The sequence below is a fragment of the Echinops telfairi genome, unplaced genomic scaffold (genome assembly GCF_000313985.2).
Source record: "Echinops telfairi isolate 266 unplaced genomic scaffold, ASM31398v2 ScPeMD7_31;HRSCAF=116, whole genome shotgun sequence".
In the NCBI taxonomy this organism is placed as follows: Eukaryota; Metazoa; Chordata; class Mammalia; order Afrosoricida; family Tenrecidae; genus Echinops; species Echinops telfairi.
The window spans coordinates 35,065,150-35,080,546 of record NW_022103928.1 but is presented as its reverse complement, the minus strand read 5'-3'; the positions used below and the strand labels follow the sequence as shown (position 1 = coordinate 35,080,546).

General features: G+C 43.1%; 1 protein-coding gene across 2 annotated transcripts in view; it reads right to left on the bottom strand.

The window, feature by feature from the left end:
- Positions 1-15,397, bottom strand: part of DIP2C (disco interacting protein 2 homolog C) — a 247,197-nt gene that overhangs the window by 159,226 nt on the left and 72,574 nt on the right. Inside the window, exons 11-15 of one of the 2 annotated variants that reach the window (XM_045289848.1) lie at positions 13,649-13,654; positions 4,560-4,683; positions 3,382-3,491; positions 3,110-3,212; positions 1,593-1,657 (exon numbers count right to left, since the gene is read on the bottom strand). In XM_045289848.1, coding sequence (XP_045145783.1) covers positions 1,593-1,657; positions 3,110-3,212; positions 3,382-3,491; positions 4,560-4,683; positions 13,649-13,654 — 408 coding nt within the window. The remainder of the gene's footprint in view (positions 1-1,592; positions 1,658-3,109; positions 3,213-3,381; positions 3,492-4,559; positions 4,684-13,648; positions 13,655-15,397) is intronic. The other variant, XM_045289849.1, reaches the window with a different exon arrangement.

Here is a 15,397-nt window from a genome sequence, read left to right as displayed (position 1 = left end):
GACAGAACTAACCCATCTCCTTTCAGAGCCTGTGAATCTAAAGAGGCTGCTCTCAAGAGCAGCTGTTGGGTGCAAACCACTGACCTTCTGCTTAGAAGCCCAACAGTAAGCCCCACTGCCCCATGAGGGCTCTCCTTTCTTTACAATGAATGAGCAAATATTTAAATGGCCACTATCTGCTGGATGTTGTTTACACACGTACTTCAGCATAATTCACACTGCACTAGTAGAGCTGAGTGAAGTTACAGGGACCATAACATGGTAAATATTAGACAAAATCATTTCTATTTGGCTTTGAGTATATTCGTATTGCCATATAAGACAGAGGGTGGCGCTAGAATGAGGGGGCAATGATTCAACTCAAGAAGCTCTGAATCAAAATGTAAAGAGGATGTCTACCTTTCTAGGAAGAAGGTCTGCCAGCTGTCCAGAAGGCGCTGACAACTTCCCCATTCTCCCCCTGACTTTGACTCCCTCCCTATTCCAAGGTGGGGTTAGGTCAGAGTATCTTTCAGACTGATGTCATAGAAGTCTATGAACTGCTCTCTAGAGTAGAAGGTTTCCCTTGCTTGGGAAAATTGTAGAAGTCCCTAACTAGTGCAAACAATTAACATGCTCAGCTACCAGCTACACAGTTAGCAGTTCAAGTCCATCCAGGGGCATCTCAGGAGAAGAGGCTGGCAATCAACTTCTGAAAAGTCAGGCTCTGAGAACCCCGTGGAACACAGCTCTCCTCAGACACACCCGGGCTGCCTGCATCAGAACTGACTCAACTGCTCAGGCTGGAAGGTTGGCGAGGCACTCATGAACTATGTGACGTGAGGTTTAATGAGCACCTAGCACACCTACATGGTTATGTTTCAGTGATCATGGTCTCAGTAACAGAAAATAACGGTCATTGTTCATAGTAGTTACTATCATTATTGGAGATATATCAAGTTTTTGGTTGCAGAGTTATTGCTGTCATTCAAAATGTTTGCAATATCATCACCTCTTCTGCTTCATTAGCTCGTGTGTCACTACTGTCACCTTGTTTGTTGTGCTGCTCCGAGTTCTGGCCTGCAGTTATTGGCAGTTCATGAGTGGGAAGGAAGATACTGAACTCTATATGAACCTTTAAAAGCCCGCTCTGAGGACTATGGCAGGCCATAGGCTTTAGCACTTAGCTGTCAGGGTCGGCAGTTTGAATCCACCCACCCAGTGGTTCCGTGGGTGAAAAGTGTGGCTTTCTGCTTCAAGAATGATTACATCTAAGGAATCCTTATGGAGCAGTTCTACTCCGTCAGAAACGGTTGCTCTGTGTGGAAAACCACTTGATGGTCCCTAACATAATAACAATAATGAGAATGCAGCGGTAACCTCAACACCTGGATTTAACGATTCAAACAAACAGCTGCTGGTGAGCTGTATTAATTGAGCCTTCTAAACAAGAAAGTTTTTTTATCCTTATCTGGCCAAAAGGAAATGATCTAAACTGACATACACATTATCCACACTGTACACAAATCCTAATTCTATTTATAACCCTGAGCACAGTCACATGTAAAGATGGGCACAGTTGGGAAAGGGGAGAAGAGAGAAGTCATACTTACTGTTAGAATTCCATGCCAGAGGCCAACATCCTTTTTGAAATCTAATACATTCACAATTGTTTCAGCTGTGTAAGAAAAATACAGAAAGGATGTTTACTAATTAAAAGTTAGCAGAGACCAAAGCACAAACAAAATCCAACATAACCTCAGGGGTAAAAAGGGAGCGCAGGAAAACATCAGGTCAGTTACCTTTGCGGAAACTCCACAGCCTCCAATCAGCCCCATTGCAAAATGTTCCCCAGATGAAAGTTCCGGCATATAAGGAGAAATCTAGACCTGCTACCACTACCTTTCACAGAAAGGCTTTCTTCCTTTCCTTTTTATCATGTATTTTCTAACATCCCTCACTTAAAAAAAAGTTATTCTCATTTCCTTCACGTGCGCCTGCCAGCCAAGGGAAGCAGCTTCACTCTCTGGCCTCCCCACCCAGCAAAGAAAACCCATCCCCAGCCAAGCACTTCCGACATCCAACGACTAGACGCCCTTAAAGATGGCGCGGGGCAGGAAAGGTAGCAGAGGGAATTTAAAAATATATGCATGGAAGCGTATTCAACACTTACGGAGGAGAGAGGGGTGCCCTGCCCCTAAAACGGAGATACAAAAAGGTTTTTTCTGCCCACCCATCCCCCAAATGGGTGTGTTAGCCCCAAGCCAAAAGTACACAGTTGAAGACAATAACTATTACAGAATGCGGGAATGTGGATGAAAAGCCAGAGAACCAGCCAGGAATGATGTAGAAGTTTCTTCTAAAGCCTTGTCAGCCATGGTTTTGTACCAGTGGTGCCGGACACTGAACACCTGAGGCATTTATCGAACCGTTCCTTACACTCTGACCTGCTCATTCTCTCAGGGCTCACCAAAGGCTTGGTATTGGGCCCCTTACTTTCCCTTCAGAGATTCAAACAGGAAGATAGGCATGCATGAAGAGGGGCATTAACAAAGAATCTACTGGGGCATGCATCCAAATCAGGACCTTCATGCAGCAGGAAATCAGGTGCCCTGACCCTTTCTGCAATGTGCCCCATTCAGTACTGTGTGCCCAATCATTTTCTAGCCACCCCTCCTCTTTCCTTCATGATTATCCTCTGCAAGGGGCAAAAGCCATGGATGGCAACCAATTGTTCTCATGACACCATCCTCAGAGATTTGCATTCATTTGGCATGGGGTGGGCTGAAGTAGGGCATTGAAAAAACAAAACAAAACAAAACGGCCAGGCTATACATGTTTAAAATGTCTAAACCCACTGCTGTTGAGTGGATTCTGACTCAGAGCGACCCTACACAGTATTTCGAGGCTGTAAATCTTTCTGGGAATAGATTGTACTGCCTGTATACTATTAATTAACAACAAGAAAATTAATAAGCAGCCACTTCATTGGATTAGGCCTAAGTTTTACTATTATTACTAGAAATGACATGGGTTCTTCATGAAAACATCCCAAGCCCAGGAGACATTGAACAGAGCCAGCATCACAGGAGTCATGGCCCCACTGAAGGGAAAGGGGCGCCGGCTGTACCTTCGGTGTAGCCGCAGGCTTGTGTGAGGGCTTGGCAGTGGGTTAGCAGTGCACTTCTTGTCACAGTCACTCCAAGGACGCTTCCATCCTTACACGTTTTATACTGAAACGAGACCAAAATAATAACTGTGAACAGAGTAGTGCTGTGCTTAGAGATGATACAATAATTATAACACCAACAACAGTACTTGTCGTAACTATCACAAATGTAAGCTACTCCATTCCCCATGTACACAGCCACGTCTAAAGGAAGAAGATCAGGCTAGACTTACCTCAATATAAGCAGTGTCATTATTTGCATCCTTAATATGAGGGAACCAATCTCGAGGAGGCTTAGAGAGATGTTTAGACTCTGTGACAAACCATAATAGCTTTGGCCAACCTTGGAGATAAACCACAAATTGCTTTTAAGTTAGAACCCAGGAAGTACATATGCAAACTTTTCCTTAAAGCCTGGAAAATACAATTATTTCTCTCTATTTAAGCGGGGTGTTTTCAAACACTTCCAACTACAATGAATCTTTGGTGATTCTGCAATTCATCACATCTATAGCAAGATGAACAAAGTGAGTATTATAAACCACTGCCAATTAAACTATGTCACACCACAGATTATAAGACTTGTCCTGATTTTGATGATGTTAAATGTGAAAAAAAAACCCACATACTTGTAACTGATACAATAGAGTATATCCCAAAGCAAACCCATTGCCTTCGAGTTGATCTATAGCAACCGAGTTTGCAAGATGGTAGGTAGATCGTTACAGCAACAGATAGCCTCAACTTTCTTCTATGCAATTTGAACCCTCCAGCTGCCGCAGTGCAACATGTGACCCATTATTCAGCCAGTGTTCCAATAGTGACCCTATACCAGCGGTTCTCAATCTGGGGGCCGTGGCCCCTTTGGGCTCGAATGACAGTAGCAAAATGACAGTTATAAAGTAGCAATGAAAATAATGTTAGGGTTGGGGCGTCAACACAATAGGAGGAACTGTATTAAAGGGTCACGGCATGAGGAAGGTTGAGAACCACTGCCTTATACTCACTGCCAGCACGTTGATGCTGACCCTTTGGGACAGGGTAGGATCGTCCTCATAATTTTCCGAAACCGTAACTTTTTATATGAATAGAAAGTGCTGTCTTTCTCCTTGCAGACTGCAGCCTAACACCTAGCCAACTACACCACCACGGCTCCTGTGACTCTATAGAGCAAAGTAAAACTAGAGAATACGGTTTCCAATGCCGTAATCTCCACAGAAGCAGATAGTCACAACTTTCTCCTATGGAGCAGTTGGGGGCTTTGAACTACCAACCATCCAGTTAGCTGTGGAGCATTTAACTGTTGGGCTACTAGGGCTTCTGCCATAGTGTGTTCTTCTGAAAACGAAGAGTCAGTCCCCTGATACGAACAACGGGGAAGTAGTGACTTCTCAAGAGCTCTTTGGCTTACCTTTAAATTGTGGTATCTCTCCTGTTGGGCTTTTTGGTAGTCCTTTATGGCAAGCATCACTAGTCAAGGCTACAGTAACTCCACAGCTTCCAAGCAAGAACCCTATCTGTTGGCTTCCTGCATCCTGAGAGAAGGCAACAAAGAGTAAATAGTTAGAGCTCAAGAATAGGGCTCCATGCTTAACAGAAAACACGACCTAGCCATTAGGTATTGGGAAAGTGACGGAGTCGCTTTCAGCCCCTTCCCCTCCTCCAGAGCAAGGAGTAACTCGGGTCATGGACTTTGAAGTCTGGGGAAGGAGGAACAAATCCTAACCCTGCCACGTGCTAGCTGTGAGACTTTACACAGACAAGTTAACTTGCTCGGCTTAGTTTCTCCATTTACAACCTGAGAGTAAAAAGTATAGTTATCCCCTAGGTCTGTGGTGAGGGACGCATGCAAACGGGTTCTGTAAAGTGCTTACCCCAATGACTGGCATTTAGTACAGTCTCATGAAAAGACTGTATTATTCTTTCTTTCTCCAGTGAGGAAAGACCGTGATTGTGTCATGCACACTGTAGAGAACAGGAGATGCCAAGAACATCTCTTCATGCCTAATAACTAAGTAACTAACTGATTTTCAAAACACTCAAAGGAAGACCTGTGCTGTACCCCACCACACCTGGTACTGGTGCAGAAGACATAAGCATTCTCAACCCCATCCTCACCAGTCTACATGTGATCATTGCCCAACAGCCTATGTGCACTTTGTGTTTCTGTGTCGCCTGTTGTTAATTCTCACAATACTTCAATGTTCCTGATAATGCTACTGCACACTCCAGACTACACAATGGCACAGATGTAATGTGTACATGCATCAAAGCAATCAAAGCATTCACGTGAGTTTCTTTATTGCAGTATTTGCTTTAGAACTGAACCTACAATATCTCAAAGGCAGGCCTGTAACGGACACATATTACGTTGGGTCACTGTTCGAACCACATTGACTTAGGTGTTGTCACATGCAAAGGACAGGGAGCCACCAAATTCCTAACCCTCAACTTGCAACGACACATCAAAGCTAGCCTCAGGTAGCATAGCTACAGCCCTGTGCGACTCTGCTGTAGCAGGTCAGATTGCTGACTGTTTCCAGTTGTGCCATCCTCTTGTCTCTCGGGGGAAAGACTAGTCACGTGGACTCAGTGAGTTTTCCTTACTCCCTGCCAGGTGTGTTGGCTCGGTTGGTTTACAATCTTTTGACTTAGAAAACGAAGTGAAAACCCCTGAAAAACAAGCATTCCTAGAACTGAAATGTTATCGCTTGCAGCGACTAGGTGACCTCTACTCCGTCTTCCTATGCCTCTGCGCACCGGGCACAGAACCTAAATAAGCTGACAAACAGTGCAGGTCGGACCAAAGGCCTGCCTCACCAACCCTCTGACCCATTGGTTCTCTGCCCACCGAGGGCACATAAAAGGAACCTAGGATATTTCCACCTGGGTGAGTGTAGCCACAGCAATGTTTCAAAACTATAGCCTTTCAAATGTTTATTTCATGTTTTTCTTACTGTCAATGTAAGTCTCTAGTGAAAAATATACTTTGTGGGGGATTCTCAATCTAGATGGGTCTTTTGAGGGCAATGTGGGGACTCCTGGGAAGACCACATGGAAAACTTCCCAACTTGCACACTCCTTACAACCCTGTAAGGAGATAGGATGCTGGCGCTCAGTGAAGGCAGGGTCTCCTTATCAGAGGCATCTCATTGACTTTCCCTGCAAGTAAGATATTTTCTTTCCAGTAAAGAGATAATAACTACTTATCCAAGGGCATCAGTTTCCTGTCAGTGGTTGAGATAGTTGAAGTTTATTGTGCCAACGTGGCTGATAAACACATGTAGGGTTAATTGAAGGGCAGAGAGATAAATGGCTCAGTGAGTCTCATCTTTCTAGTTCTCTGGTCTCTTGCTTTCTGATGGTCGGACCAGGGTGCAGCTGCCTTAGCCAGTTCCCTGCTTCAGCTGGCAAGGCTCACTTCCTGTAAGACATCCCTGAGGAGAAGCCACATGGACCTAACCCAATGCAGCCCTGGGTGCTGGAGCAGCCGAGTGGAGACCCCTGTCAGCGCTGAGATGCTTACACGCTCACTGATTCAGCTTTCCTCTTGCAATCAACGTCATAGTGTATGTTTTGTGAGATGGAGGAGGTCTCTTTGTGGATTGATGTCGGACATATGGGTTAATGTTGGACTTGTGCGCTTGGGCAGCACTGGGTTGGGATGTTTTCTTGATGTGCACTTACCCTTGATATAAAACTCTCTCTTATACATATGAGTTTCTGTGGATTTGTGTCTCTAATGTACTCAGACTAACACTGTGGTTGTATCAGGTTACCAAGTACCACGAACACACACAGGTGAGGGAACAGAGGCTCTGACAATGGCATTGGCTGTAATGCAAGAGAGAAGTTTCTTTTATGAACATGTATTTGGGTAGCTGAGTCAGGAGGCACACACTCTCATTGTCCATACAAGACCTTGAAATGATTTAGAGTCAGAGTTACTCGTAGCTACTGCTTTCAGTAAACTTTGTATTTTGGCTGGGCACAATATAAATTCTCCTGAAACAGCGTGCCAGCCCAGCAGGGTGGCTCATGTTCTTCAGGAAGGGGACACCGCATGATTAAATCTCCATGGCCTGACTCGGGTTGTTGCTGCTGCAGGGCTGGCCAGGTCACGACTGGTTCTGCAGATGCCACAGAGGAGGTAAGATACTCTGACCTAAAGCCTCCCAGGGAAGAAACGCTGCCTTCCTCTTTTAATAACCTGCACGTGATTTACACCCTACAGTGGTAAAATCGCATGTGCAAAAACGTCTTACACTAAGGGAGACTGGGAAGCGCACGAGGGGGAGAGTAATTGGCAATGCAATGCTGCAAGCTTGCCTGACATTTAGGCTTGAATGAGCAGCTCATTGCTGAAACTTAAGACAATCCCAATTCATCCTACAGAGCTCCAGTCAAATGGGAGTTTGTCTATTCTGCCCACTGCCACCTGCTTCCCTCCTGTCATGCAGTCAGAGTACCCTGCAGCCTCCTTCATAGCCCAGGTCACAGCTGCAATGAAATCAATGCCGAACAAGGTACTGAATCCACTACCTAGCACGTACCCTAACCCACACCACGAGGTCCGTTTCAACTCCTGGCGATCCTACTTGAGGTCTCCCAGGCTGTAAATCACATTGGGAGCAGATGGTCTCCGCTTTCTCTCGAGGAGTGACAGGTGGGTTCGAACCACAGACTTTGTGGTTAGCAGACTAATCTTTACTAGACAGTGCCACCAGGGCTCCTAGTGTCCAGCACAGAGCCTCATATATACAGATGCTCTGGAAAAATCTTTGCTGAGCACACTGGCAACCAAAGCAAAGGAAAATGCGGTCTTTCTGCCTGATAAAATAATCCCGATGAGGCTGTCACGTGATAGCCTTCCAGAAGATGCAGTGGTACCCCGCGATCAACATCCAGATCTCTGTTACAAAAGATATTATCTGCCTCCAGTCTGGCTAAAATTACTGACCTTGATATGAAACTGACTTGGGAAACAGACGCTTCATTTCAGGAAGCGTGTAAATAAAGTAAATCTTTCTCCTATGCATCCTCACACCAAAAAAGTCACTCCCCATAGGCGCCTACTACTTTGGTGACTTAAGGGGGGCGGCCAGACAAAAGGGCTCATTCTGTAGGTGGGTGGAGGCGTCCTTCTACTTCCCTGAAATACAGCGAGAAATGCGGGCAATTCCTCAAGCAAAACAAAACCAAACTCTCTAAGGACTCATTTTTGCTTTTTAAGTAAAGGTGGACCCAAGTTGAATTCAACCCAATCCAACCCTTTCTCTCATCTTCAGTAATACAGCTGGCTCGTTATGTCACTTTCTAGAAAGTCCCTTCTTAAAGCAGCTAGCCTGTCAGTAACTTCTCAAGAGTCCCATTCCAACAAGCCACTACGGGAATGTCATTACTCCATTATAGCCACATACCCCACTTAGAATGCATCGATCATCTTCATAAGAAGGATTCTTTCTCCAGGAAATGTAAAGTAAGTTCATGAAAAGTCATCTCTCATGAACGCATTTTGAATTTGTGGTCCCCAAAACTACAGGCTAGTGTTCATCCGTTTTCATTCCCTGCCAACTTAAAGTGCTGACTTAACAGTTTGCTATCTCTTAGGAGCCAGTGTAAGCCACCAAGTATGTACTGTAATGGACAGATGAACTTTAAAGGTGTTACTTTGCAGAATCAACACAAAATAGTTTGTAGGCTAATAGTAGGTTTAAAGATGAGTAAGGTAACGTAACCAACCTAGATTTAGGAAATGCGACACACAAAGATAAAATGTGTCAATTAATTCAGTGGCTGCTTGCCCAATAATTTTATCAAGGCAATTTTCAAGGCTACACCGAGTGGAAAGAAATCCTCTGTCCCCATCATCAACCCCCAAACACATATGTACACACACATATAAAATGTGATAGTTGATCAAGATATATAGCTCTGTGGAGGCTGGTATCTCTGCCTGTCCCTCTGCCTTGACCTTCCTGCTTGCTGGCCATCCTGAGACCTGCTGGGGCCCTGCCATATTTTCCACGGACCTCGATTCACACAACTTTACACACCCTGGTCCGTGATCCTCTGGCATTATGCATCATTTTATGTGGTTCCCTCAGTCTGAAGAAGGACTTATGGATTAGTATCAGTCTTATGGACTTGGGTTAGACTTGGTTGGGATGTTTTCTTGATATAAAGCTCCTTCTTGCACATATATGAGCATTGCTGGATTTATTTCTCTAGTCCAACGGTTCTCAACCTGTGGGTCGCAAGTCCTTTGGGGGCCGAACGACCCTTTCACAGGGGTCGCCTGATTCATAACAGTAGTACAATTACGGTTATGAAGTAGCAATGACAAAAATTTTATGGTTGGGGGTCACCACCACATGAGGAACTGTATTGAGGGGTCGTGACATTAGGAAGGTTGAGAACCACTGCTCTAGTCATCCTGCCCTCCATCCACCACATGTTAATCATATCATTACCATGCTAGGGCAGACCTTCTCCAGGCTGGGAGGAGCCACTGCTGCTTCGTCCCTGTCACCCATCTTTGAAGGTCTCCAATCTCTATACTAATTTTAAACTGAACTATTAGGGAAAAGGTGCTGTGTAACTGTTCACATCATGCTGTGAGGTGGCAAGCCATGAATGTCAGTCCTTCAAGAGTGATCCATTTTAAATGTAAAACATTCATTAAAGCAAACAAATTATTAATGTCTACAAAAACAGACAATGAAGAATGATCCAGCTCCGTACTTCAGAGGAAGGAGCCCCTGCATACTTATGCACAGCTTCCAAACATGTCAGCTGGAAGCAGGGCATTTTCAAGGACAGACCCTTCGGGCTGGATGGCGCTCAAGGTGTGAGTGAGGAGAAGCTAAAGTGCAACCAGTCATGGGTGACAAAAGACCAGACAGTGTGAAAATCTTCCAGGGGAAGAGGCAGCGTCATCATTCTCCCACCAACAGCGTCACCTGGGCACCTTGAATAAAGGTGTACGGGAAGGAACTACATCGTTCAGTTAGGGTTATTAAACAGTATTTAGGATGCAGAAAATTTGGTTTCCCTTTCTCAAAAACCCTCCGCTCACAGCCATTGAGTCAATTCTGACTCATCGAGACCCCTACAGAACACAGCAGGACTTCCGCTGGGGGTTTCTCGGCTGTAAATCTTCACAGGAGCAGCGAGCCTCCTCTCTCTTGAGGAGTGACCAGTGGGTTCTAAGTGCGGATCTTGTGGCTACAGCCCAGTGCATAACCCAACACACCACCAGGGCACCTTTGGTTCTCTTTAGGCGCTTTATTTTCTTTTTTAATTTAAATGTTATCATTGTTTTAAACAAATCATTTTACTGGGGGCTCTTACATATATGATAACCATCCACACATCCATTATATCAAGAGGACACATACAATTGTAGGTGTCAGCCATTTCTAAATATTCTTTCTTCTTGAGCCCTTTGATATCAGCGTTTTTCCCTCCCTCCCCACCTGCCACTCCTGCAAACCCTTAATATAGTATGTCCTGTTATTATTATTTATACTATCTTACACCACCCATCTATCCCTTCACCTGGTATTCATCCCCCTCAAGGGGGGTTATTCTGCTGTCATAGCTATCCATCGCCCTCCCCGCCTTCTTATCCCTTTTCTTCCCTTCCTCCACCCTCCTGGAAGTTTTACTTCCATTACTGATTCTGAGGGGGTTTGTCTTTCCTGAATTCCATGTATTGAAAGCTCTTGTCTGCGCCGCTGTATATACACTGGTCTAGCCAGATTTGTGTGGTTGGACTGAGATCATAACAGTGTGTGTGTGTGTGGGGAGTATTGAAGAACTAGAGGAATATTGTGTTTTGTGGGTGCTAAACTGCCCCTGGATGCTTTTTCTCCTCCATGCAGCCCCGCTGCACAGCAGCATCCAATTATCCACGGATGGGCTCTGGGTCTCCACCGTGATGCCTCTTCATCACCTGGATGAGAGTGGTTATTTTTGAACTTCAGATGCCGGTTCCTGTTGACACCTCATGATCATACACTAGTGTGTTTCTTCTATGTGGGCTTTGTGGCTTCCCTGCTAGATGGCCTATTGTTTGTCTTCAAGCTTTTAAGTCCTCAGACACTATCTTTTTATAACCAGGCACCATCTGCTTTCTTCACCACATTTGATTATGCACTTGCTTTGTCTTCAGTGATTGTATCAGGGTGGTGGGTATCACGCAGTTAGGCCCTTATTTTCAAACAATCCTAATAGTCACTGAACAACAGAGGAACTATAAAAGACTCCCTGTCCTTCACCAGCTACAGTTCCTATGCACATCTTCTCCCCATATTGAATTATTAACTGAAAAAAAGTATTGTGTAATTAAAAAAAACAGACTAATGAACTAATTATATTCTATAATCAGTGTCTGAGACACAACACACAACTCTCTATATAATTTGAGACATTTATAAGGAAATGAATCGTATGATATGTTACACACACATATGTAAATATTTAAGTTCTCAATGAAGTCAAGGCAGTGCAAAAACTTGAGCCCCTTTTCTTCTGAATCCTATAGTGGGTCAGTCCCTTGGTACTTCAGTATCAAGTGCCAGGGGTCACTGAGTGGAAACTCTTTGTGACACACATGATCATGCTCCCTTGTTTTTTCTCTTTGTGAATAGGCCCAGTCTACATAATTGTTTCTCATTCTTGGCTTCCCATCATTCTCACTACCTGCAAAAGTTGCACCTGCAGGACATGCAGAAAAGCAAGCAAAAGCCTGGCAAGGCGTAAGTGAAAAATCCTAGTCATTCTGTGACGGCTGCCATACAGTTCTGGATCCCCGTGCTGCCATGCATGTTCCACTGTGTTCTGACCAAGCAAGAGAGTTCATTCTGTGACTTTTCACAAAAGATTCTAGCTCAGTGTTTCCACTCTAATTCCTGTGCTGCACACGTGAAACTGTATGACTCTCTCCAAACAGAACTCAAGGTTCTTTTCAGCAAAGAGGATTTTCTGGTCTTGGCATGACAAAATAGAGCATACTGCCAGGGACAAAGCACTCTCCCCTCCTCAAATATCATTGCTATCATTTAACATTTGCACAATTATAAAGACTTCTAAAACCTTAAAAGTTAGCTGCTCTACATCTCTACTGCTCACAATCTAAGATATTTAACTTCATAGTCTCAAAGCATTTTTTTAATAAAAAAAATAAGTCAATGTGAATGATATAATGGCCCAAACAACCAACTGCCTCTCCAGCCTCTTGAAAAAGAATTTTTTTACATTTATTTATCAATGGTATTTCAGATTAACCTTCTACTTTCTCCTTTTGTAGTTAACAGATGACACTGTCAATCAGAAAGTGGTACACATAACACTACTCTAAGAAAATTACTACTCCCATTCTCCAGTCAAATAAATGTATTATGGGAAATGGTTCTAGTTTGGAAGATATTAGGCTATAAATTTAAAATCAATGATTTTTTAAAATATATGCCATATTATTATAGCTACTCCTCACTTATCCACTATCTTGTTATCAGGTATTTCTCATCTATAATAGTAAAAAAATCTACTATCTTACTTATTACCAACAAAATATGTGACAATGACAAATGCCAATGTGCCAAGTGAGATTAATGCTGGCTGTGACAGTTAAGGTCATGAGTCAAGTAGGCATGACCATGATTCTCAATGGTTTGACTGTTCTGTATTGACAGAATTTGGATGTTACATAATAATATAATCTGGCAGTTCTGTAATAACGTAGTCACTTTCCATTTGTGATCTGATGTCATTAACCTCAATTTTCATGCTAACCTGTACTTTAGAACCTAACCATGTTGATAAGTAAGGAGTGGGTATATTATTAATAACTGTAATATTTTTGTGGGCTTATTGAAACTCTTGCTTCAATATGTTTATTAGCATTTAAGTTTTCTCTAAATATATGTAATAATATATATTAAATATGATTATATATTATATAAGTATATGTAATATATAATACTATATAATATATTCTCTAAATATATATTTGACAATATTTCTTAGAGAACATGAGAAACTTCATCATAGAGACTGAGACGCTAACCTTTGAATTAAATATAAATCAAAGAGAAAATATCATATTCTTCTTTATTAGATTTTAGTTTAGGGCTAATCAGAAAAATAATGTAGAGCAAAAGCCAACATAAGGCACCAGGAAGGGTATCATATGATTAAAGGGTCAATCCAACAAAAGAACATAATGATAATAAATATCTACACTGAATGAAATGGCCCAAAATACATAAAACAAACCTTCATACATTTGAAAAAGAGAAACAGACAGCTCTATAACATAAAGGGAAATTTTAACACACCACTTCCAATAAAAGGCAAAAATAATTTTTCATATCACAATGCTTTAAAATTAGAAATCTAGAATAAGATGATCACATGGAAAGAAATAAAATATATGGGTATGGGATAACAACCTGCTAAAAATGATAAGAAATTGATAATGAAAAAACAACATACCCAAACCTGTGTGACTCAGCAAAAGCAGTACTCATAGGTCAATTTATAGCAATAAATGCATACATAAAAAAAAAAGAAAAATCATTATCAATACCTTAAAACAATAACTCCAACAACTAGAAAATTATCAGCAAGAAAGCCTACATTCTAGGGCTGGCCCCATTCCCAGCTACATGGAACACGTCCCCCCCTGACCCCAACCACCACCACCACCACCACCACCGCTGAAGAATGCACTTTGGAGGACAGCACTGAAGCTACAGTTTGGGTAGAGGGGCATGTCTGCTCAAAGCACAGAGAAGCAAACTAAGAGGGAAGGAGAGAGAAAGAGAGAGTGGAACTCACTGTGGCCCACCAAGCCCCAAGGATGATATTCCTGCTCAGAGCAGAGTAGCCAATGCACAGAGAAGACCATAGGGCCGGCCCCACGAGGAGACACGGTGTTCCTCACTGACCCATAGCACTGCGGGGAACAACACTGGAGACACAGTGCAGGAATTGTGCCCGATCTGACCCTACCACAGAAGGGCAAAATATTAAGGGCGTGCAACAGAGAAATCCCAAAATTAGACTTTGGGGGCAGGGCATGGCACCTCATCAGACTCAACCAGAAGATACTTATAAAGGTCAACAAACAGACCTGGAATTATTTATAGGCTTTTCTTTTTGTTGTTGTTTTTGTGTTTTATTATTGTTTTTACATGTCTATCTAGATAAGATCGGTGGGATAAACAATCTGGAGGAGAAAACAACAGGACAGATTGTTTCATGGGGAGACTGCAGAGGGGGAGGCAGGGGAAAGGGAGGGGGGGAGTCAACAAACCCAGGGACAAGGGAACAACAGTGCTCTAAAATCGATGGCGAGGAGGGTGTAGGATGCCTGCTGGGGCTTGATCAAGTACAATATAGCCAAGGGGAGAGTAAAAGGAAATAGAGGAAAAATCTAGGAGGCAAAGGACATTTATTGAGGTCTAAATATAGTCATGTATATATGTAAATATATTTATAAACATCGATAGGGAAATTGATCTATACACATATATTTATATCAGGGGTCCTCAAACTTTTTAAACAGGGGGCCAGTTCACTGTCCCTCAAACCCGCTGGAGGGCCGGACTATAGTTTTAAAAAAAAATGAACAAATTCCTATGCACACTGCACATATCTTATTTTGAAGTAAAAAAATAAACAGGGCAAAAACACCCAGCTGGCCAGATAAATGTCCTCGGCGGGTCTCATGTGGCCCGCGGGCCATAGTTTGCGGACGCCTGATTTATATGTTAAGTATTAAAGCAGCAGATGGACATTGAGCCTCCACTCAAGTACTCCCTCAATGCAAGAACACTTTGTTCTAATAATCTAGCATTCTGTGATGTTCACCTTCCCGACACAATCCCTAAAGACAAAATGGGTGCATAAACAAATGTGGTGAAGAAAGCTGATGGTGCCCAGCTACAAAAGATATAGTGTCTGGGGTCTCAAAAGCTTGAAGATAAACAAGTGGCCATCTAGCTGAGAAGCAACAAAGCTCACAAGGAAGCACACCAGCCTGTGTGATCATGATCATGAGGTGTCAATGGGATCAGGTATCAGGCAACAAAGACCCAGAACAAAAAATCATATTGATGTGAATGAGGGGAAGGGTGGAGAGGAGACCCAAAGCTCATCTGTAGAAAATGAAACATACAACTTTTCTCTTGTATTTTAATGCTTCCTCCCCCCCAACTATATTACCCTTATTCTATCTTA